This window comes from Sorex araneus, chromosome X, assembly GCF_027595985.1.
Source record: "Sorex araneus isolate mSorAra2 chromosome X, mSorAra2.pri, whole genome shotgun sequence".
Lineage (NCBI taxonomy): Eukaryota > Metazoa > Chordata > Mammalia > Eulipotyphla > Soricidae > Sorex > Sorex araneus.
Window position 1 is genome coordinate 366,667,096 of NC_073313.1, and position 24,275 is coordinate 366,691,370.

The 24,275-nt window shown below is 41.0% G+C and overlaps 1 protein-coding gene across 1 annotated transcript in view; it reads right to left on the bottom strand.

Annotated features, from left to right (window-relative positions):
- XDH (xanthine dehydrogenase) overlaps nt 1-24,275 on the bottom strand; it is a 171,660-nt gene that overhangs the window by 19,969 nt on the left and 127,416 nt on the right. The window contains exons 47-53 of the mRNA XM_055121366.1: nt 22,356-22,416; nt 17,110-17,168; nt 15,315-15,388; nt 13,117-13,183; nt 9,279-9,321; nt 6,967-7,075; nt 1,054-1,105 (exon numbers count right to left, since the gene is read on the bottom strand). Coding sequence (XP_054977341.1) covers nt 1,054-1,105; nt 6,967-7,075; nt 9,279-9,321; nt 13,117-13,183; nt 15,315-15,388; nt 17,110-17,168; nt 22,356-22,416 — 465 coding nt within the window. The remainder of the gene's footprint in view (nt 1-1,053; nt 1,106-6,966; nt 7,076-9,278; nt 9,322-13,116; nt 13,184-15,314; nt 15,389-17,109; nt 17,169-22,355; nt 22,417-24,275) is intronic.

Here is a 24,275-nt window from a genome sequence, read left to right on the forward strand (position 1 = left end):
AAAAAAGGTTTCATGGAGGTTAACGGTTCCATGTTATAAGTTTCAGGTCATTTAGTGCTGTTTTTTTGAAGGTAGATTTTCTGAATTTCTACCTGGCCCTGACAACTGACAATAGCTTGTCCCTATCATAGTATTCTCCTGACAAGATTTCCTATTTTGTTTTTAACTTTTTTATTTTATTAGGTGGTTGACAATATTTGATTACGGCTGATATTCAAACACCAATCTCACTGCAATTTAAACCTTCCCACCACCATTCGTGGGATGTTTCCATCCCAAGCCCTAATCCCTGTCCAAAAGCACAACCAAAATAATATATTTTATATTGTCTGTTATGGAAAATCACTGAAAATGCTGCATAAAAAGTATTCAAATAGGAGACAATGTGAAGATTGTTCTCTTTTGGCAGGGTCCATTAATACATTCTTTAGACTATCACTAACATGTTGGTAAGGGTTGAGTAATATGAGCTTTCGTATATATATCTGAAACTATGTATATATGCATATATGTATATTTCCCTCTATGATTTGTTGCCTACTATTTGAACCCCATCAAGCGTGATGTGGTACCTATGGAGAATGGGTAGGGAGTGTCTTATGATGTGTCCGCATTCGCATCCACACGGTCCAGGAATAGGTTCATTCGTATGTAAGGATGGGCCCGAGTGTGTGGGGAACCGCCTTGAGCACGGCAGTGGTTGGGTTCTGAAGGGTTTCGGCTGCGAGGGCTGGGTCTCCTGGGGTGGGGAGGACTCTCACCTTCCCCCATCTGGGACACCCCGAGTGAAACAGCCTGGCACGGAGTCTGGTGACATAGCTATGGTGGGTGTCATGTGGCTCCCTTCTGGGAGAGAAAGCCATGTGATCTGGATGGTGGCCAATGAGGAGATTATCTGGCAGGAGGTGGCTTATGGGTGTGATTCCTGGGTCACCGGAAAAGGGTAGGGAAACAGGCAGAGAATCTCTACTCCCAGGACCATTGAGCCCAGACTGATAAGATTTTCAACCCCAAATGATTTTAGCAAGTACCACCCATAACCCATAGACTCACCTTGTCATGTTTCATATTTCTGATCATCTCTGTGACCTGGGTGAACATATCCCTGTGGGCAAAAAGTCAAAAAACTGTTTAGATGTGAGTGTGGGAAGCTGATGAAAAGTATGACAGAGAGAGCACGGATCCAATAGTAAAACTAGCATTGTCCAATTTCTCCAATGACGGCCTGCCCTGTTATGAACATATTCCTCATTCAATGTCTCCTGGGGAGGCAGACAATTGCCAGTTACAAGGGTCATATTGACAGTGAGATTTCTTTCTGATTGGCTGATTAGTTCCTATCTTCCAAGCCAAGTCATTCAGAGACAACATAAGGGTGAGTGCATTTCATTCAAGACCCACAGAAAGGTGAGTGTGTTTCATTTCATACATGTCTGGGGATGCACTTACTGACATGGGTACCAAGAGTTCAGCTCCTCGCCCTCAAGCTCATGTGGTGGGTCAGACACACCTGCTTTGAACACTCAGTTAACTCTTGCAACATGTCAACTTTCACTTTTGGTTTCAAAAGTGTGCACACGTGGAAATAATCCCTTTATATGAGAGTTTCAGGAGAAAAACAAAGGAGAAAAGCAGATAAGCCCCCATGGAATGAATGAAAGCCTTCAGTGGGGACAGACAACCTGAACTGAATCCTGATTCCATCAATTACCATCTCTGTGTCTTGACCAAGCACATCATCTTGCAAATTTTCACTTTTTTTCCTTTCCAAAGGGAACACAGAAAAGGCAAACCCTATTCTGATATTGAATGATATCAAACCTCACATTCTCTACCATGCCTCTGTCATTCGATAGGATCCATGAATCCTACTGAATCCATGAAGACCTCAGAGAGGTTTTTAGAAAAGAGTACTCTCCATGTTTTTTACCTTCTTCAGAGATCAACGTGGTGAATTTTATCTGTACGGACAGACACACACTGAAAGGGAGATAGAATTTCCTAGGAAAATAGGTCCCAAAATCTAATTATACTGACAAATTCAACATTATACATTCTTACTGAGCACACTGAAAAAAGCACTTATGTCCCCAAAAAAGCACTTTTGAACTACAACTGCAATACAGCAGATAGAATACTTGTCTTGCATGTGGTCAAACCAGGTTTAACTTCCAGCACCCTGAAAGTCTCCTGAGGAGTGATCCCTAGGGGCAGGGCCTAGAGTATTCCTGAACACCATTGGGTGTGGCCCAAAAACAAGCCCTCCAAAAAGGGACCTATGACTTATGACTTCCAGAAACATGTGTTATATTAGTAATAATCTTTTGAATGATTTCTACCATCATCACCAACATTGTTATGATATCAACTTCAGAAATAAATTCTTTGCAAAAATAGCCACTATTTAATGAGTGAAAAACACTTAAATCCTTGATGTTGGTTTTCTTACCTACAATATAAGTGTTCTAAGTTTGATAGTTTTGGAATGAATAGGTTTGGGGAATTCTCTTTTTCCTATTGAAGGACCAATATGAGAGCAAGCAATAAAATACAGATCAAAAACCAGTATCTGTAAAGCACCTGCAAGTGTAAAATAGTCATTCTTTCATTCTTGTCTGTTCCCCCACTGACCAGTTTATACTTTATAAACTAGAAATGTTAAGAACTTAAGACAAACATATAGGTGTTTACTATTGAATTTTAAAGTATTAATAAATTATCAGAGAACACATTGCTCACAACAGAAGAAATTATATTGATAAAATTTCAGGTCATGGGGAGAAATTTGAGTCAAAGGCAATATCTGATTCAGTTTTGAAGTTGGCATTGCAAAAAAAAAGTTGCTCAAACAGAAAACCTGAGCATTGAAAGAAAGTCAAGTAGTTGAAGTATGTATAGGATTCCTTATTTTGTAAATTTAAAACTTTGTGGGTAGAGAGATAGAGGATAAAGGATTTGCCTTACAAGTGGCTGACCTAGGTTCTATGCCTGGTACTCAGGGTGGCATTGTAAGCGAAGTCAGGAATAAGCCCTTAAATATAGTCCAGAATGTGCCCCTTCCCCCATCATCTCCCTCTCCCCCCTTAAAAAAAAAAACTTACTAAATTTAGTCTGAAAGGGCATTTAACTTTTGTTAATGACTGTGAGTTCATTCATATTTTAAAATGAGTTCTATCCTTAAGAGTAAAAAGTCCAGGGGCTGGAGTGATAGCACAGTGGGTAGGGCATTTGCCTCACACGCGGCCGACTCGGGTTCGATTCCCAGCATCCCATATAGGTCCCCTGAGCACCGCCAGGAGTGGTTCCTGAGTGCAGAGTGAGAAGTAACTCCTGTGCATCTCTGGGTGTGACCCAAAAAGAAAAAAAAAAGAGTAAAAAGTCCAGATTAATGTGTGAAACTTTTTTTTTGTTATTGTAAAGGACTGGAGCAACAGCACAGCAGGTAGGGCCTGCATGAGGCCAACCTGGGTTTGATTCCTCCATCCCATCTGGAGAGCCCGGCAAGCTACCTAGAGTATCCCGCCCGCAAGACAGAGCCTGGCAAGCTACCCAAGGCGAATTCGATATGCTAAAAACAGTAACAACAAGTCTTCCATAGACATGTTACTGGTGCCCACTTAAGCAAATCGATGAACAACAGGACGACAGTGCTATGAACATATAACTGCTATTTCCAAGGACCAGTATTTTGAAATTCCAACTTGACTTTTCTGACAATATCATCAGAAAAAAATACTTGTAGTAATTTATCCTCTGTTCTATACATCTCACAGCAATAAAGATTCTTTTCAAGTTACACAATGCTAAATATGCACATAGAATTCTTATACAACACAGGGAAAAAACCAACAGGACAGTTGAGCACATGGTCAAATCAATGCATTAGTTTATACTAATTTTTGTGGCAATTCACCCGTAATATGAAAGTAATAAAGCATCCCAGACTCATTCCTATAAGCCAGATTGACTTGGCAAATGGTCACTAGCAGAAACTAGCCCAGAACCCTGGATAAGATAGGGAACAAATTCAGGGTAATGCATAAGGTTTGCATTACTTTAATGTTTCCAGCACCGTGAGCTTATCCCATTTTATGCGAGTTGATTTATGCCTGGGAAAAGTACTTTTTGCATAAAAAATGGAAATATTCTAATCAGAGACACAGCAATAGTACAAGGGTTAAGATGTTAGTCTCATACACCCTGCCCTAAGAATGTCCCTGGCATTACCTATGATCACCACCAGGGGAGGTAAATGAGAATCATGACAGGAATAAAACCTGAGCATCAATTGCAAAATCTCCCACTCCGCACAATTCAAAAATGAAACATGTTTTCTGTCAACCCTTTCTTACACAAAAGAAAGTTAAAGCACAGGATTCATCACAAAAATTTAGTTAAGTGTTGTAATTACCTGTGCCCCCTTTTCTGTCATAAATTAGTAAGAAAATCACTCAGATTACTATTAGATTCAGCAGGAAGAGGTCATAAGGGAATTCAGAAATATCTAGGAATTCTAGGGAATGATGTTTGCATTATTCTGGAAGGTTTTCCGTTGGTATTTTCCTTCGATTATGCATGGGATTCCTTTGTTCTGTGCACAGGGAAGGCACTCCAGGCCCTGGAATCTTTTTTTTTAGTTTATTCAGCTAACATATATTTTGAGAAACTAAAAAAAGGATGGGATTAACAGATGTTCTATGTCCTAAAAAAAACCATAGCAAGTGAGACATATCCATAAAGACAAAAATGTTTAAGACATTTTGCTAAAAGGAAGGGTGCCCACATAAATAATACAACACAGAACAGGCTGAACACCTTGACCTTGACATTGGAAGAAGGTGACACATCAGGGGTGGTGTTTAAATTTGATCTCGAGACTGGGAAATAATTAGCTTTGCCCTACCAGAAAGGAGTATTTGCTTCCCTCTGCTCTAAAATGTCACTGTTTTGTGCCTTCTCCCATCTGTTTTCCCAGAAGTAGCTGTCCTTAGGAATAACCTGTGAGTAAATAGGCACCAGATGCTTTCCTTTAGATCTGATGAGAAACTACCTTTTTTGCTTTTTTTAAAAATTTGTTTATTTTTTAATTAGTGAATCAACGTGAGGGTACAGTTACAGATTTATACATTTTCGTGCTCGTGTTTCCCTCATACAATGATCGAGAACCCATCCCTTCACCAGCCAGGCACTGGAATCTTAAGAGAAATGGAACTGAATGTCCCAGAGAAACAACCCTGCCATTTAATGTTCCTGAAATAGGAGTAGTGGCCACGTAACTCACACTCTGTTTCCAACAAGTGTTGTTGAAACCCTGCTGCCTTGTTTGTAGCATCAGTACCCAGCTGCATCCTGCCTGTGTTCTTTACAGCTCACTAGAATGCAGATATTTGTTAAGAACCTGATTTTTATTACTATTCACTAGTGGAACCATATTCCTAACCAGGGCAAGTCCTAGTAAAGGCAAAGATACTATAAATGGCCAGAACTCAGATTCAGGATTTCCTACAGAAACACACACACACACACACACACACACACACACACACTCACACACACACACACTCACACACACACACACACACACACTGATCCCAGGATCACTGTCACTGTCACTGTCATCCCTTTGTTCGTCAATTTACTCAAGCAGGCACCAATAACATTCCTATTCCTCCCAGCCCTGAGATTTTAGCAGCCTCTCCTTACTCCTATTTCCCAATGATTGAAAGTTCTTTCAGGGTCAGGGGAAGAGGAGACCTATTGTTACTGTTTTTGGCATATTGAGTACACCACGGGTAGCTTGCCAGGCTCTGCCAGTAAGGGCAGGATACACTCGGTAGCTTGCCGGTCTCTCTGAGAGGTATGTGTTGAGTGTGTATGTGTGTGTGTGTGTGTGTGTATATATATATATATACATATATAATATATATTACTCCCCATGATTTGTTTCCTATTGTCAGAACTCCATCAAATACGGTAATTATGGAAAATGGGTAGGAAGTGTCTTTATAAGTGTATTTCCACATAGTACAGAAAGTGGCCAGTAGGGTGGCAGCGGTTGGGTAGTGGAGGCCGGCTGCCAGGTCTGGGTGACTTAGGGCGGGGAGAGTTCTCACCTGCCCCCTTCTGGGGCGCCCCGAGTGAAAACAGCTTGTGTGGAGTCCAGTGGCATGGCTATGAGGGCCTCATTTTATACTCCTGTCTGGTAGAAGCAGCTGTTAAGATCAGGAAGGTGGCCAGTGAGGAGTCAGGGTGTGGCAGGGTGTGGCTTATGGGTGTGATCCCTGGGTCACTGGGGATTGGGGGATAGCAGGCAGAAGATCTCTGGCTCCGGGTCCCATTGAGTCCAGAGTCCAAGGTCACAAAGTTCCGCATTATCTGGGTTCCATGGGACTTCATTCAGGCGTGAGGCTTGGACTAAGCAACTGGAAAGTGGCCTTGAGCATGGCAGCGGTTGGTAGTGGAGGTCGGCTGCCAGGGCTGAGTCCCTTGGGGCCTGGGAGGATTCTCACCCGCCCCCCTCTGGGGCACTCCAAGTGAAGACAGCCTGGCACCAAGTCCAGATAGGATCCCAGAATAGGGCTTTTCAATTCTGACAGGCAATTTGAAAATTCTGAACATGAAAAGTCTGTCTCAATATCATGTCTAGGGAAGGGAATCATGACGGAATCAGTGATGCGATGTGACTCCACTCAAAATGAGTCCACTGTCAGAAATAATTGTAAGAGCCAGAAGTGAGACAGTCATCAATTAAAAGCAGGGAGATGAAAACAATGTCTATGTAACTCATTGCTGAGGCAGATGGGATAAGCGAGGAACCTGTTCAAGGGATAGTACCAAGAGAGCATCTCAATCGGTCTTTGACTCTTCTATCCCCCTCTGGGACCAGCCTCCCAAAAATTGATCACAAAGTCCCTCTACTAAGTTCACAGAAGATCTGTGGGACTCTTTCAGGGGTCCCTAGCTTACATCGAGTTGACTCCTGACACAGCCTCCTTCAGTCTGGCTCCAGCACTGTATTTGCTTCCATGGCCAAGAAAGTAGCCTGTCAGTTTAGAGTTGAAGTGTCGAAGGATATCTGGAAATAAAAGAAGGGGTCATATTTAGTAATGATCCCAAAGTAATCTACCTGGATTGCAAAATAATAACTTTAATGAGTACCATTGGGAAATAGGGTCCAAGATGAGCTGTATTCAATGACTCTGACCTGGATACATCTTAGAACTGAAAGCAAAAACTCCATGGATGTGACTCAACCCAATACACAGTGCATACAGGTACCCAATTTATTGGCGAGAAAATACAAATCAAGTTTTATCTTTCGTACTTTTGTTTCAGTCTCAAATAAGGCTATCTTAACTGATATATCACCCATTAGTCCACCACATAACACATACAGTTTAATATTATCTCATGTATTCATGACATTGTTACTGGAGTCTGACAATTTACATTACTGTGATGAGACAACTCATCTTCTTGCCCGTCTTTTTGCAGACATTCTTAGTTTTATTCAGAACAAAACTTATCTCTTATCAGTTTGTATAGGACTTTTTTCTGAAATTTCAAACTTAATACCCCTCAATATGGATTATTTACTAGGCTTAATATTTGAGGGTTAATTTTGTTTTAAAATTTTATTAAAGCACCATGAATTACACAGTTATTTATAGTTGAGTTTTGACATACGATATTCCAGCACCAATTTCAATACTCATGACAACCATCCTCCACAAAAATGGACCCCACAGCCTGTCATCGACAAATACCTTTCCAAGTCTTGTTATTAAAGATTGGATCTCATGATTTCAGCATTGACACTGTGGCTTTGATATTTAGATCTATCATTCCCCAGCACCACCAAAGTACCTGATCCTCTTTATCCTTACCCCCACTGCTCCTTATTTCTCTATTCTCTCCTCATTTCCATTTTATTTCTTTCATTTTCAACTCTATACTCTAGGACTGAGAGTGTTCTGGGCATTCCATCTTCAAACCATTGCATTCTCTCAACTAGTTACTGTAAATACTACATATAATTGGGAAAATTCTCTGTTTATCCTTCTGGCTGACTTCACTTAACATGATAGCTACCAGTTCCATCCATGTTGCCAAAATGCATGATTTAATTATTCATAACTGCTGTGTAGCATTCTATTGTGTTTACATACCACATCTTCATGATTCACTTATCTGTCATTGGATATCTGAGTTGATTCAAAATCTTAGCCATTGAATGAAGAACTAAAATGAATAGTAATGTGCATACCTCGCTTGGAATGTATATTTTTCTTCCCTGGCATTGAACACCAAAAAGTGAAATTACTAGGTCATATGAATGTTCGATGGTCAATTCTGAGAACCATTAATACTGTTTCCATAGTACTTTAATCAGACAACAATTCCACCACCAGTGCATGAGGGTTTCTTTTTCACCACATCCCTGCCAACTGGGACTGTTCCCAGTATTTTGATCAGTGCCATTCTCACTGGTGTAAGATTATTTCTAATTTAATCTCAATTCAATCATTTATCAAATACATCCTTTGAGAACACCAACTACCCAAATCATCTCACACCAGTCTCTGTACACATCTCTTGAAAGTTTTAGGAGTTCCAGACCACCACCCAGAGGCAAAACTCTCCTGGATACTTCTTCTAAATACCTAAAAATGGCAATCCATCTCTACCCCAGCCCCAAACCTCCGTTCTGACTATACCACAATAATACACTAAAACAAAGGATGTAAATATACATTCTAAGGGAGCAAAGTTCTACAGACATTCCAGACACCTACCCACTCCCAGCTTCAACTCCAAATATACCATTTGAATATTAAAATCCTCATAAAACAGCACTGATCCTATGCAACCCTTATCAATTTTGAAAGTAAAATCTGAGATAATGGTAAAATTTTAAATAAAACATAGAGAGTAACAGAAAGCCATTAAAATCCAAGGGAATCTTGAGTGAAAGAAACCTCTCTAATCAGCTTAATGAAGTCTTTAGGACAACAATCTTACCAATGCTCAGTCATCTGAAAGTGGCATTTGAGCAAAACATTAACAGAACACTAACAAAAAATGAAATAAGTCATCAAAATAGAAGTAAAAGAATTTAAGAATACAGCAATGTGTCTTAGAAGCAATATGGATAAAATTGCAAATTAAACCACTAAACTCAAAATGTAATAAGTACCTGTACTGGAAAATCATAATGACCAAAATGAAACAGAACACAGACTTCTTAACGCCACAGGAATAAACAAAAACACACATACCAGGGACAAACTTAAGATTCACAAGAATTTCTCTAATGAAATTCTACAAGCAAGAAAGCATGGAAAATGTGTAGAAAGTATTGAATGAAAATAACTTCCAAACAACAATCCTCGAACCATAATCAAGCAGGTGCTTGCTTAAAAAGCAGGTGCTTCCGCAAGAGATACAGCGACCAGAATACAAAGACTATCCACAGAATGGGAAAGGATATTTACACAATACCCATCAGATAAGGGGTTGATATCAAGGGTATATAAAGCACTGGTTGAACTCTACAAGAAGAAAACATCCAACCCCATCAAAAAATGGGGCGAAGAAATGAACAGAAACTTTACCAAGGAAGAGATACGAATGGCCAAAAGACACATGAAAAAATGCTCTACATCACTAATCATCAGAGAGATGCAGATCAAAACAACCATGAGATACCACCTCACACCACAGAGGCTAGCACACATCCAAAAGAACAAAAGCAACCGCTGTTGGAGAGGATGTGGGGAGAAAGGGACCCTTCTACACTGCTGGTGGGAATGCCGGCTAGTTCAGCCCTTTTGGAAAACAGTATGGACGATTCTCAAAAAACTTGAGGTTGAGCTTCCATTTGACCCAGCAATACCACTGCTGGGAATATATCCCAGAAAAGCCAAAAAGTATAGTCGAAGTGACATATGCACTTATATGTTCACCGCAGCACTGTTTACAATAGCCAGAATCTGGAAAAAACCCGAGTGCCCTAGAACAGATGACTGGTTGAAGAAACTCTGGTACATATATACAATGGAATACTATGCAGCTGTTAGAAAAAATGAGGTCATGACGTTTGCATATAAGTGGATCTACATGGAAAGTATCATGCTAAGTGAAATGAGTCAGAAAGAGAGAGACAGACATAGAAAGATTGCACTCATCTGTGGAATATAGAATAATAGACTATAAGACGAACACCCAAGAATAGTAGAAATAAGTACCAGGAGGTTGTCACCATGGCTTGGAGGCTGTTCTCTCATTCTGGGCAACTCAGAGAAGGGAACTGCAAGTAAAATGTGGTTGTTGGTCATGTGGGGGAAAGATGATGCGGGCCAAATATAGACTAGAGACTGAACGCAATGGCCACTCAACACCTTTATTGCAAACCACAACACCTAACCAGAGAGAGAGAACAAAAGGGAATACCCTGCCATAGTGGCAGTGTGGGGTGGGGGGAGACGGGACTGGGAAGGGGGGGTGGGATGTTGGGTTTACTGGTGGTGGAGAATGGGCACTGGTGAAGGGACGGGTTATCAAACTTTGTAAGGGAGAAACATGAGCACAAAAATGTATAAATCTGTAACTGTACCCTCACGTTGACTCACTAATTAAAAATAAACTATTAAAAAAAAAAAAAGCAGGTGCTTGATAAAACCATATCAAGCAGGTGCTTGATAAATCTCTTAAGGAAAACATCAAAAACAAATTTGCGTATTCTTAGTCTCATCTCTTTCACCTACAAAGGAAGTGTTTCCAGTCTTGGCACAAAATGGTGCCCATGGTGGGATTGCCGACTGGTCCAGCTTTTCTGGAAAACAATATGCACAGTCCTTCAAAAACTAGAAATTGAGCTTCTATATGACCCCACAATACCACTTCTGGGAATATATCCCAAGGATGCAAAAGAGCACAGTAGAAATGACATCTGTACCTATATATTCATTGTAGCACTGTTAGCAACAGTCAAAATATAGAAACAACCTGAGTGCCCTAAAACAGATGACTGGTTAAAAAAACTTTGGTACATCTACACAATGGAATACTATGCAGCTGTTAGAGAGAAGAAGTCATGAAATTTGCTTATAAATGCATAAACATGGAGAGAATCATGCTAAGTGAAATGAGTCAGAAAGAGAGGGACAGACATAGAGGGATTGCACTAATTTGTGGAGTATAGAATAACATCACATGAGGCTGACACCCAAGGTCGGTAGATACAAGGCCCAGGGGGATTTCCCCATAGCTGGAAGACTGCTTCATGAGCAGAGGGGAGAAGACAGATGGAATAGAGAAGGGATCACTTAAGAAAATGGTGGCTGGAAGAACCAGTTGGAATGGGAAATGCATGCCGAAAGTAGATAATGGACCAAACATGATGACCTCTCAGTGTCTGTGTTGCAAACCATAATGCCCCAAAGTAGAGAGAGAGTATGGGGAATATTGTCTGCCTTAGAGGCAGGGGGAGGGTGGGAAAGGGGGAGTATACCCGGGATATTGGTGGTGGGGAACAGGCACTGGTGGAGGGATGGATGTTTGATCATTGTGAGATTATAACCCAAACATGAAAGCTTGTAACTATCTCACAGTGATTCAATAAAATTTAAATTTTTTTTAAATAATTGTGCCCAATACAGCCCAGACTGTATTTATGCTTCGAAGAGGTCCAGTGCTCAGAATGACAGGCAAACTGGAGTTGGTTTCTTTTTTTCTCTCTTAAATAGTTTCTTAATGACTCACACAATGAGTCTGACTGAGTTAACTTGATATGCCATCTTTGAACACGTACAATTCTCTTTTTACAAAAAGGACAACTAATCCCAAATCTTTCTTCAGGAACAAGAAGCAGAGCATGGTAAATTCCAAAGCAGTGACCCTGAGGTTTCAGGTTCTTGACTGGAGCCCCCTGTGTGTTTCAAGAAAAAGTGTGGGCTTGAATGACTCGAGCATTCAGTAGCCAAAAACCATTCCCCTGGTCAGCTTATGATGATGGACACACAAAATACCAGAGGAATAGAGAAATAGGGCCCAAGCTTATTGGTAGTCAGTTTATTTCTCTCTCCTCCCCAACATAGTTCGATCTCTCCCTCACAGCATAAACGTAGTCATAGTTTTGGTTATAGTCTTTCATCATAGTTCTATCATCCTAGTCCTTGTTATAGTTCTCCCCCTCTTGCCCTCTACACCATAGTTATATAGAAATCATGAAGGATGGGGATACACATACGTGGGGTTGAACAGTGTCAGAACAACAAACAGAGGTAAAGACACTTCTTCAGGGGAAGTTCTACGAGATTAACACAAGGACAAAATCTCATCTGAGGGTTCAGCACTCTAGATCACCTGGGAGATCTGACAATTTGTGGTATTCCATTTAGGGTGCATGCCTTCTCCTTTCCTCAGCTAGCAATCCATTTAAACAATCATAGTAAATTTACTTCTTATAATATTTCTAGTCATTTTGTATGGACACAGTAAGAGATATAGTAAGCTTAAAGGTTGAATCTTGCTGGGGACATCTTGCTACATATCCCAGGCTACAGTTCTCAGGTCAGATTAATCTTTCCTAACCCCAAAAGGGTCCTTATTCAGTTACTTCTTTGGGGGTTTTATTCCATGACCGTGCTCTTGTTATACTTACGGTGTTTATCTTGTCCCCTTTAGATGCTAGGGTAGCTTACAGCTTGCCCTGGGTCCATGCAGTCCCTTTGTTGAGACTTTCCTTTGGGGGATGTTAGGAAGTAAGGGAAACGAGGCTTAAGTCAAGTAAATATGATTGATGTTCAGGAGTAAATATCTTTTAGAGTCAATTAACTCCCACCTACAAAATCATAGCATCAACTGTCTTCCTGTGTCTATACAAAAGGACATTGCTAAACAAACCATGCAAATAGCAAAAATGAAAGAGAAATCCTATATAGGATTATTAGTGATTGAGGGAATTGGGTATGCCTCAGGGGCACTGTTCTGGGAGTAGCTCAATAAACCTAAGTTCCCTGCTGGAGGAGCAAGGATAAGCCAATGTTATGCAACACCCTCTCGTTTCTGGCCGAGCCCATGGCCACCTCCAGGGAAAGGTGCTGACATATTTACAGGGAGAGGCTGATACTCACTGGTCAAAGTGATGACATTTTCCAGGGCCTCATCTTCACGTCTGCTGCTGTGAGAGCAAAGGGGGAAAGTCAGGCTGAGATGCCAGCAGTGCCAAATACCCCTCGACGAGAGTGAACTCTTTCTGAGAAACACCTTGTAGAAATGGAGGAGGAGGCTTGAAGTTTGCTCTTTCCTTCTATTTCCATGTAAAACTGAAAGCGATCTAGCAGATACCAAGTTCCTGTCTCCAGTCACAAAAACCCCAATTTTTAAACTCCAATGTACACTTAGTGACCAGTGACCCCCACCATTGGAGCGCTTTTACCTAGGCAGGGAGACTAAACAGGTCACTTTGAATCCTGTCCTTACACAGGACACTATACCTGCCTGGGATACAAAACCCAGCTGATGCCCCCAGAGGATGCATTGTTGTTCCTTTTGATTTATTACAGATAATGCACAGTAAGAAATAATTGCTCTCTCTTTTTCTCCATGTTTTACTTGGAAACACTTTTTTTCTACCAGGAGATAATGATACAAAACTGTCCATGATTGTGTTTCAATCATAAAACGCTCCTTCCAGTGTTCATTTCCCAGCACCAATGTTCCAAATTTCACTTCTCCAAGCCCCCACCAAAATCTGCCTCTACAGCAGACAACTCTCTTTCATCTCTCACCTCTCTCTCTCCTTTCTGCACTCTCTATCTCTATTTCTTTCTCTGTTCTCCTCTGTCTCTGTCTCTGTCTGTCTCTGTCTCTCTCTCTCACTCTCCCCACCTCTGGTCATTATGGTTTGTGGTACAGGTACTATAAGTTTATCATGTGTATCTCTTTACCTACTTTTAGCACTCAATTCTTGTCCAGAATGATCATTTTCAATTGTCATCATCACAGATGTCCCTTCTCTGTCCTAACTGTGCTCTCTCTCTTCCCCTTCCTTGTGATAAGCTTCCAATCATGAAACCATAGTTTTTCTTTTGTGTCACATCTGGCGATGCACAGGGGTTACTCCTGCGTTTACACTCAGAAATTACCACTGGCAGTGCTCAGGGGACCATATGGGATTCTGGAAATCGAACGTGGGTCAGCCGCGTGTAAGGCAAACATTCTGCCAGCTGTACTATTGCTCCAGACCCTAAACCCTATTTTTAAAATGTGTCTTTTAGTGGCCAAGTAGTAGTACAGTGGGTAAGGCATTTCCCTTGCACACAGCTGACCTGGCTTCAATCCCCAGCATCTAATATGATCACCTGAGTACTGCCAAGATTAACTGCAGAGTGAAGAGCCAGGATTAATGACTGAGAATCACTGGGTGTGCCACAAACTGAAAGAAAAATGTATTTTCTTTTAACTAGAGAGATAGTACAGGAGTAATGGTGCTTGCCTTGCAAACCACTGAACATCATTTGATTTCAGAGCCAACATGTAACCCCCAGGGCACTCCAGGCCTAACCGCTATCACAGACATGGGTATAATCTCTGAGTACTGCTGAATGTGGCCCAAGAAGAAAATACATTTTTTTAAAAATTACTGTTGTGCTTTAGCCAGTTGTCTATCATCCAGATGACTTCTAATAAATCAAAGTTGGTTGGTTTTCCAAGTAAGAATATGTGCAGCATTTGGGAGCTAAGTCAAGCCACTGATTTCTCTTCTCCCCTCATTCTCTGCCAAGCACAATCACTTCCAATCTCACACAAGATTTTGAGGGGCTCTCCAAACATGTGGAGTTAAACTCTGCGCAGTGACCTAGAAAGGATATCAGTGATATCCATTCCAGTTTCAGATGGTGTGGTGGCAAAGATACCAGACACCAGACACTAAAGTGTTGACACACATAACATCACAATATCACCCATTCATTGGCATGAGATGGTTTTTTGAGTATAGAAGTAAAGGCTCTGAACACCAAGGTTCATTATGTTATAGGATCCAGAGAAACTTTTCTGATAAACACTGTGGTAAAAATAGAGCAAGTGTTACAAGGTGACCAAAATCTCTCAATAATAAACATGGGTATGTCCAAATTATGGTGTTGGAAAAAAACTGAAAAAATTTCCAGCAAGAAAACCGAGAAGTTTCCAATGGAAGAACTGGGTGGTTTCTCACTCGGCTTCAGAAATTATTTCCTTCAGGGCACAAGGTGTTCTCTACTACCTAGCACTAGGAGTCCTCGGGGCCTTGCCACACACAAGCTCACCTCCACGACAAGCCTTGATACTCATTTGAGGCACTGTTGAAGTCCTCAGGTTGGTACCAGGTCCCAGAAGCTTCCTAAAAAGGAAGAAGAGGTTCTGAGTGGCCCTCCCAGACAGAAGGTATGTGTCCTGGTGCTGACTAGAAAATCAGGACATTCTCTAAGAGCAAGAGTCTATACAGGCTTTTCTATGCGCCCTGTCTTTGTAGAGATGAGGAAGATCTTCCAACAGGATCCTGAGCCACCCAAAGGCTCATCCATACTTAGAGCTCCCTTCCTGATTAACAACAAGTGATAGACTCAGATGAAAGGCTGAGTATTTTTTAAGTCCTCATTGAGACTCTATCAAGGCCAATGACTGGTCCCACTCTAAGAGTCCGTGTCTCTCTGGTCTAAAGAGATTCACTTAGGAGCAGGATGCATTTCTTTCTGAAAACTGGGTTTCCAGGCCTGTAGGCTACCAGGGTAAGATTCTTCCCTTCTGTTGCCTGATTCTCCTGCTATATTCCCGCACATTTTACTCCTATGGTCATGCCCACAAAGTGTTTTACAGCTGTATGCCCTGTTGATGGAGCATCATCATAAGAGCATCCCCAAGGCAACCAGGGCTTTTAAGTGGGTGGTGGGGCTCATCCAGGAAGCCACAGTTTGATCCACGCTCAGCAGACTGCTCTCCTTCATTGGAGGCTGTGAGCAGGAGTGTCTTTGCAGAGAGGTCAGCAAGCAATCCCTAGGAATGGAACTCTAGACATGGATACAAGACCTAGTGGTTCTATGAAGGTCGAGCACATATAACTAGGGGAAAAGAAAGCTCCCTTCATCTCAACCACCCTTACTTTCCTAATTTGTAACCCAATATGAAATTGAGTCATATTGGGGGCCACAGTTCTAAAACCGTGACTAGGGCATTGTTCTTGTACACTGCAGACAATGGTTCTATCTCTGGTATTGTCAGGAGTTATCCCTGAGCATAGAGCCAGGAGTAAACCCTGAGCACAGTCAGCTGTGGAAGAAAAACCAAAAGAAAAAAAGAGAAATGACTCATACTGCAGAATAGTTTGAGAATATCAAATGTGATATTAAAACTATTAGGGCAGAGAGGGGAAAGGTGTCTGCAGGGCCTTGGGGATTCATGAAGCTGGTGGCCATCGATGCTACTGATCCACAGAACAGAAATACAGCTCTTTCACTGGCTGCAATTTAACAAATGTTGGTGTCCAAGAACCTGAAACGACGTTATCCATTTCCATGAATTTGATGGCTTGATTGTGTTTAGCATAGATAGATTTATGCTAGCTCTGGGATATCACCACAGAATACCTTCATTGACACACTAGGGTTAGAATTAGTACCTCCATCCTTTAAATGACTCTCAGTACCAAGCACTACATACTTAATCCTGTCTCAGCCACTCTTCCCACCCCATCCCTACCCTGGAACATTCCCTTGGCACTTCTCCCAGGAATAAACAATTTCCTGATCTTTGGAAGATCCTGACTATGGCTGGAATATTCGAGTAATCCTGCCACACTTCTGCTTATCCAGGCCCCTTCCACCAAAGATGTCTCCCATTTTCTGAGCTCCCTTTCATCCTAGTGCCACCAGAGGTGGAGAGAAATGTTATAATGTGGTGAGAAAAGCTAAAAGGGTAAGAAATACACTCTGGTGTGGTCATGAGATGGATAGATGAATAGGACCAGAGATGGCAAAATTTCGGTTAAGGTTGGGGTATTCTCTCTTTAGTTCCCACGACTAATATCTCTCCTACCCCTTTTGATCTATAACTGAAGTAACTCACCGTGAGAGAGTCACCCACAGCTGCAACTACCTTGATGTCAGATGGCTTCAATTTGTGAACTGAGAATAAAAGTAGGGTAAATGTGAGATCTGGGTGTCATATCAGACCTTAATATTCTGGTTGGAAGACAAAGAAGATACGTTGATCACCAACTTATAAATGAACTGAAGTGAAAAAAATCGATAATTCAGTGCGACACCCCCTAAGGCCAAAAATATGAATGATATACATTGTTGTTGAAACACTTGAAGTAAGGGAAAAAATATTCTGAGTTTTCTGGATACTTTTGGCCTTCCTTTACATTCCCTAGGTCACGTAAGCATATTCATGATCCCAGATGTGTGTGTGTGTGTGTGTGTACACATGCTCATGAGTTAGTAAGTGCTTGGGGGGCAGGAGAGGAGTTGTGGAATGCAGGGTACTTGGGACCACTGGTGTAGGGAAGTTGACAATGATGGTGTTTCAGTGCTGGAACACTGTGTCCAAAACTCAACTATGACTAACTTTGTAATTGATGGTGCTTCAATAATATTTTACAGATATAGATACAGATATAGAGTATCCTGACACCGCACCAAGCTGTCCTCACCAGGGCCCCTCAGATGGGGGTGGGTTGAGTTTCCCTCCCCGCCCCAAGCAGAGCCCCACCAGCCAAAAACCTCCAGAGCCCAGCCACAGCCATGCTCAGGGCCACTCTCCATATGCTCGGACGAGCCTCATGCATGAAGTAACTGGCAGAGGAAGCTAGGTATGCAGGACCCGGGGCTGAGATCTCCATGCCTGCTGGGACCAGGACTGGGTTTCCTCCACCCAAATCCCCCACTTTCAAGTAGCTTCGCAGTCACACTCAGAAATGGCCCTTGGTGCCATGTAATCCCATCAATGGCCAAGATCCAGAGACTATTAAAAAAGCTCCTGTAATCGACCTCTTACACTCTAGCCAACTGATATACCTAAAGCAGCACACATGTGTTTGGTTTTAACATACTTGCTTTTATGTTTTTTTAACATACTTGTATTCTCTTATATACATTCTCCATCCCTCTTGGAGAGCCTGGCAAGCTACCTAGAGTATTCCGCCTGCATGGCAGAATCTGAGAATCTCCCCGTGGCATATTCGATATGGAAAATACAGTAACAATAACGGGTCTTATTCTCCTGGAACTGAAAGGCCCTCTAATACTGCTCTGTTTAGAAGAACAAGTAAGGAAAGGCTGCTGAAATCTCAGGGCTGGGATGAATAGAAATGTTACTGGTACCCGCTTGAGCAAATCGATGGAACAATGGGATGACAGTGATACAGTGACAGTGATATAGTGACAGATGACTGGTCACTACATAGTACACCACCATCACTGTGTACTTCCTTCTACCAGTGTTCCCATGTTCTCTTCACCAACCCTTTACTTGCCACCTCAACATGCACTTTTCAAAGTTTAGTGGCTCTAGTTTACATCTTAGGTTTTCAATATTAGTTTATCTGATACATAGCTTTATGAGTCAGTACGTGTGAGATGCATGAACCCTGTTCTACCATTATATCCCTTTCTCATCTTTTTCCTTCATTTTTTCCTTTTATGTCCTTCTCTACCATTTACTCTGAGGCCAAAGTAGATGGAGGAAATTCCCCTTTATGAGTTGTGTAGAATCACAGGTAAAGGAGATTATTCTGTGTTTGACATTCTTCTTCTGGCTTACTTCATTTAACATGATATCTTCCAGTTCCAAGTAAATTGTATGGTTTTTTTCTTTCCTTGCAGCTGCAGATCACTCCATTATTTATATATACCACGTCTTCATAATTTATCTGACATTGGACACCTAGGTTAATGCAGTAATTTAGCTATAGGATTAAGTATTTACTGAATAATGCTGTACATATGTCCTTTTGAATGAATATTTTCTGTTTTGGGGATAGATGGCTGAAAGTAAACCTGCTGGGTCATTTGGCAGTTTAACTCTAAATTCATTTAGTATTAATTCAGTTTAATTCTAAATTCATTCCATGGGGGCTGAACCAGACAATATTCCCACCAGCAGTGGATCAGACTTCTTTTTGAGCCACATCCCTGCCAACACAGATTCTTCCCATTATTTTTTATAGGTGTATTCTAACTTGTGTGAGGTGAATTTTTATAGTTTTCTTTATTAGGATTTTGCTACTGTTGAGTTTTGCTGGGCAATTTTTAATGTGTCATTCACATGAGTTCCTCTGAAAAATGTCTTACTAATTTTTGATAGGGTTTTGGATTTTTTGTTGCTATTGTTATTTGTCCTTTTGAGTATTTTATATATCCTGGATAGCAATTGTTTGTCAAATACATTCAATAAGAATACTTTTCCTGTTCAGTTAGGTATCTTCGTTTTGGCCCATGTGACTTCTGTCATGAAGAAATTCCTTAATGTGATGTTGTCTCATTTGTTTGCTTTTGATTCTCTTGCCTTTTCAGTGGGCTATCATATTTTCCTCAGTGTAATTTATACTTTCCAGTCAAATCCAAGGTCTTTGATCGAACTTGAATTGACTTTTTTGTAAAGTGTTTATTATGGCTCCAGCTTTAATTTGCAACTCGTGGTTATCCAGGTTTTTCAGCATCATTTATTGAAAAGGGTACCTATACTCCATGTCATGTTCCCAGCTGCTTTATGAAAAATAACACAAGTATGGTATCTTGACATTGGGCATTTTACTATTGCCCATTGATCAGAGTCTATCTTTGTCCCAGTGTCATGCAATTTTGGTAATTATATCTTTATAGGACAACTCCAAACTGCTAAAGATATACCTCTCAATTTCTTATTTTTAGGATGCCTTGGACTATTTGTGGAATCTTCTAATTCAATACAAACCTTTCCCTGACTTTTCTAGGTCCTGAAAGTAAGTCCTCTGAATTTGGATGAAATTGCATTGAATAAGAGCTTAGGTCACTGTCATCCCGTTGCTCATTGATTTGTTCGAGCGGACACGAGTAACGTCTCTCATTGTGAGACTTATTGTTACTGTTTTTGGCATATACAAGACGCCAAGGGTAGCTTACCAGACTCTGCTGTGCGGGCGCGATACTCTTGGTAGCTTGCCGGGCTCTCCCAGAGGGGCAGAGGAATCGAACACAGGTCAACCACGTGAAAGGCGAACGCCCTACCACTGTGCTATCGCTTCAGCCTGGGGCTGGCAAGAGCTAAGGTAGGGCAGTCATTTTAACAATTTTGATTCTTCTACTCTAGTATTATAGAATATTTTTCTCATTGCTATGCTCTTCTATCATTTTTAACGAATTTAAAGTTTTCGTTGTCACCCACATTTTTTGTTAAATTGATTCCAAAATAATTGATGTTTGGGAACACTATTTTAAATGGGAAAAACACCTTGATCACTTTCTCCTCTAACTCATTCTTTATTTATAAGAATTACACCAAGTTTTGTAACTTAAATTTGTTTCTGGCTATTTTGCTGCATTCTTTTATTGTTGCTAGAAGATTTTCCGTGGACTCTTAAGAGTTCTATACATTTTATCATGTCATCTGAAAATAGTGAAATTTGAGTTCTGCTTTACCAAATTGCATTCCTTTGTTTTTCTTTCCTGATTGCACTATCCAAGACTTCAAATATCTTATTGAAATAAAAAAGGAGACAGTGAACATCTTTGCCTTGTACTGATCTCAGAGGGAATCCTTTCAGTATTTTGTCTTCAATATCATGGATACACTTTTCTGCATACTGAAATCTGTTGCTCTGTATTACTGCTGTTTTCCTTATGTCATTAAATTCCATCTTTATGAACACTTTCAAAGCCTTGGTCAGTTCATGCTTCAGCTGGTTTAATTTTTTTTCAGTGATTGTTATATTTCCTTAGCCAGTGCACTTGGTGTTTGAGTTTCTCTTCAATGAGGCTTGAGGGTTTATTTCAGCTCGAAGATTTGCATGAAGTCTATCCCTCTCTTCCAGAGCAGGTAAATTCCTGTTGTGCCCCGTTGTTCTTAAACATTTGTGGGAGCAGTGATTGGAGCTATAGATTTCCTGTTATATGAGATTTGGCCTGTATGCATCATTATTTTTCAGTATAGGCTACAATTTGTAATATGCAAATTTAACTCATTTTAATCCCTTAGAGTGTTATTTCAGTAGTTATGCAGGTGAAAAGCAAATAATTACTTTTTAAATAGCGGGGTGAGGGTAATGAAGGTATTTTAGGACCAATAGAACCTACAAGTCCTTAGAGTTAATGGGCTTGAAGGATCAGAGATTTTTCTGAGAATTCTTGATTCTAGAAACAGAATGGAGTGATAGTGCAGTGGGTAGGGCGTTTGCCTTGCACTCAGTCAACCCAGGTTCAATTCCTCCATCCCTCTCAGAGAGCCTGACAAGCTACTGAGAGTATCTCACCCGCACAGCAGAGCCTGGTAATCTACCTGTGGCATATTCGATATGCCAAAAACAGTAACAAGTCTCCAATAGAGAACTTACTGGTGCCCGCTGGAGCAAATCAATAAACAACAGGATTACAGTAACATTGACAGTGACAGAAACAAGCAGTAGGGGCTTCTTGAGACAAATGGACCCAGGATATTTCATAAGACTTGGGGTGATGGGAAGGGAAAAAGTTCAGAGACTTTGACACACCTGCCACTGTCACTGTACACTTAGATTATAAAAAAGGTCACTGGTCCATTAGACCAGATACTGGGTTTGAAAGCCAAGAGGCAGGGTCTTCCCTGGTTCACAGGACCAAGAACAAGGTGAGCAACTGATGTTTTGGAACACTCTTGTTCTATGTATTGTTTTTCACTTGCTTCATTTTTTTTCTGTTTTTAGATAACAAGTTCATAGCATTGTTAACTTTACAAAATTTTGCTGGGGTTTCCAGGGAGGTATAGGTAGTAAATGATACTTCCTTTTAAATGTAGTTATACTCTTTGAGGAACAATTGCACTTCTTGGAGGTCTAGTCACAGAGAAATCACATCAGCTCATTCAACTAACACTGTGTTATTTGCAGAATGCAGCAGAGTTCAGAACCAATATCAGTGAACAATAACATGAGGAGTGGTTAATGACATCATCATGTTTTAGTTAAAGAAATGCTAAAGATGGGCTTGAATTTACATATTTCCATTCAAGACCTATTCTCTTGTCCTCAAAAACCCTCTCTCCCCTAAAATATTGTAGAAATCCCTTGTTATTCTACAGGAGCTCCAATTAGGGGAAATCAGGGCTCAGGTAAGTTTCAAGTCACTCAAGTTTTGTACCTGACAAGGGAACAGTCCTGGAGGGCTTCTCTTTAGGGCACTCGATTGGCACTTGTTTGAGCTGAAATAAGACAAAAAAATACGAAAAATGAATACTGAAAAATAGTAGAGAGAGAGAAAATTAGTCTAATTGCAAATTTACCACAGCATAGATGAATGCCATTCATGATTTCTTTCTCTTCAACATCCCTGAGATTCCTCAGAGACTCACCAACCTGATGGTGGTTCCTCCATCTCAGCCTCACTTTGGTAAATTCTTCCCATGAATATTACTGTGTTCAGGACTTCACCTCATTCATTCTCTTGGATTTCCTCCCAGTCTTTTCTATTCCTCATAATAAACCAATCTTTTGGTATATTTTTCTCAGATTAAGGCCTAAAATGAGTTCAAAAGAACTTGCTAAGGACTTAGGAAGGGCATTGAGTATCTTCTGCTACTTATAAACAACATGTGATCACTAGAGCTTCTATTCTTAGCACATTGCTCTACATGAAAGAACTACAGGGTACTAGATGTCCAACTGTTTTAAACATGAGTCGGGCAGGTAGATAGGGAGTGTCCTCATGCCATTGAATTCTTAGTAACCAATAAAGTCAACAGCCCAAATACTGCAAAAAAACAAAATTGTGTACAAAAGAATGAAGACCTGATAAGGTTTTTACCTAGTACCAGCACAGACCCAGAGAAGGCTGGACGCCCCCCCCACCCCACCCCAGTAACAAATGCCAGAACAGGAAATTCAAAGAACATCACAACTACTCTCAGCTCTACCCCCTTGGCAACCATCTTAGCATTTGACCCTTACCTAGGCTTATACTGGTTGATTAAAACTTTATAAAAGGTACAAAGGAAGCACATGCACATGTTACCTAAGTCCATGTGCGGCATGAGCCTATGTGTTGCTGCTAAGCACATGCGGTGTAAGAGCACATATGCTGCCCCCCACCACTCCCTGTTTGATATGCGGACTTACATACTTTCATATCTAATGCTGGGGTGTGTGCTGGGACTCGTTTTTCAGCCAGAATAAGCCAAGTTCTCTCTTGAACATGTCTTTATTCTCTCTCTCTTTCTCTCTCCCTTGTCTGTCTACCTTTCTCCAAGTTAAATCTGCTGTACGAGTCACCCCCACGAACCACCTCCACCAGCATGACATAAGCTTTGCTATGCTATTATTGTTCAAAAGACACAGAAATAAATCTCAAAAAAATAATCTACCTCATGGGTAACAGGGTACATTCCTGTTCAGAAATGTACACTGATGAAGTGTCTGAAGCGTCAAAACATCATATGACTGTAAACCAATCAAGAACAGCTCAGAAACTATGTGTCTCACAGAGATTCAGTTAAAAAAATTAATTAAATGTAAAAAAAACCTCCTCAAATACCCATACCTGTATGAGACACCTGGGACATTCTCAAAAGGTGAGTCAGTGCCCACTCCAACACAGCCCCAGCCGCAGCTGGTTTGCACACCCCAAAATTGCCAATATGCCTCTGACCAGAATCTATTGCCACAGGACTACTGAGCCTCACAGTGAACTTAACCCTGCTGAAACCTTAGGTACACCAGCCCCTGTGGCTGAAAGCAACATTCCTCCTCAGAAATGGGATAGGCTACCTACCCCCACTTCCTTGTACTTCTGGAAGCCCTAGCACTCATGCCAATCCACCATCTCTGCCACCAGGCAAACCCAGGAGTACAAACTTTGACTCCAGCTAGACTGTCCAGTTAAGTATTCTGAATTTTTTTGGACAGCTCCACACTCTACAGCTCTGACAATCCAGTAGCAGCACACCAGATTGAATGAGATGTAATACAGAAGCCAACCAATCTTGACTAACAAATACATTAGCACAGAAGCTTAACTTGTAACATTTTGTAATCCTTCAGACAAGGATTTAATACCCACATGACA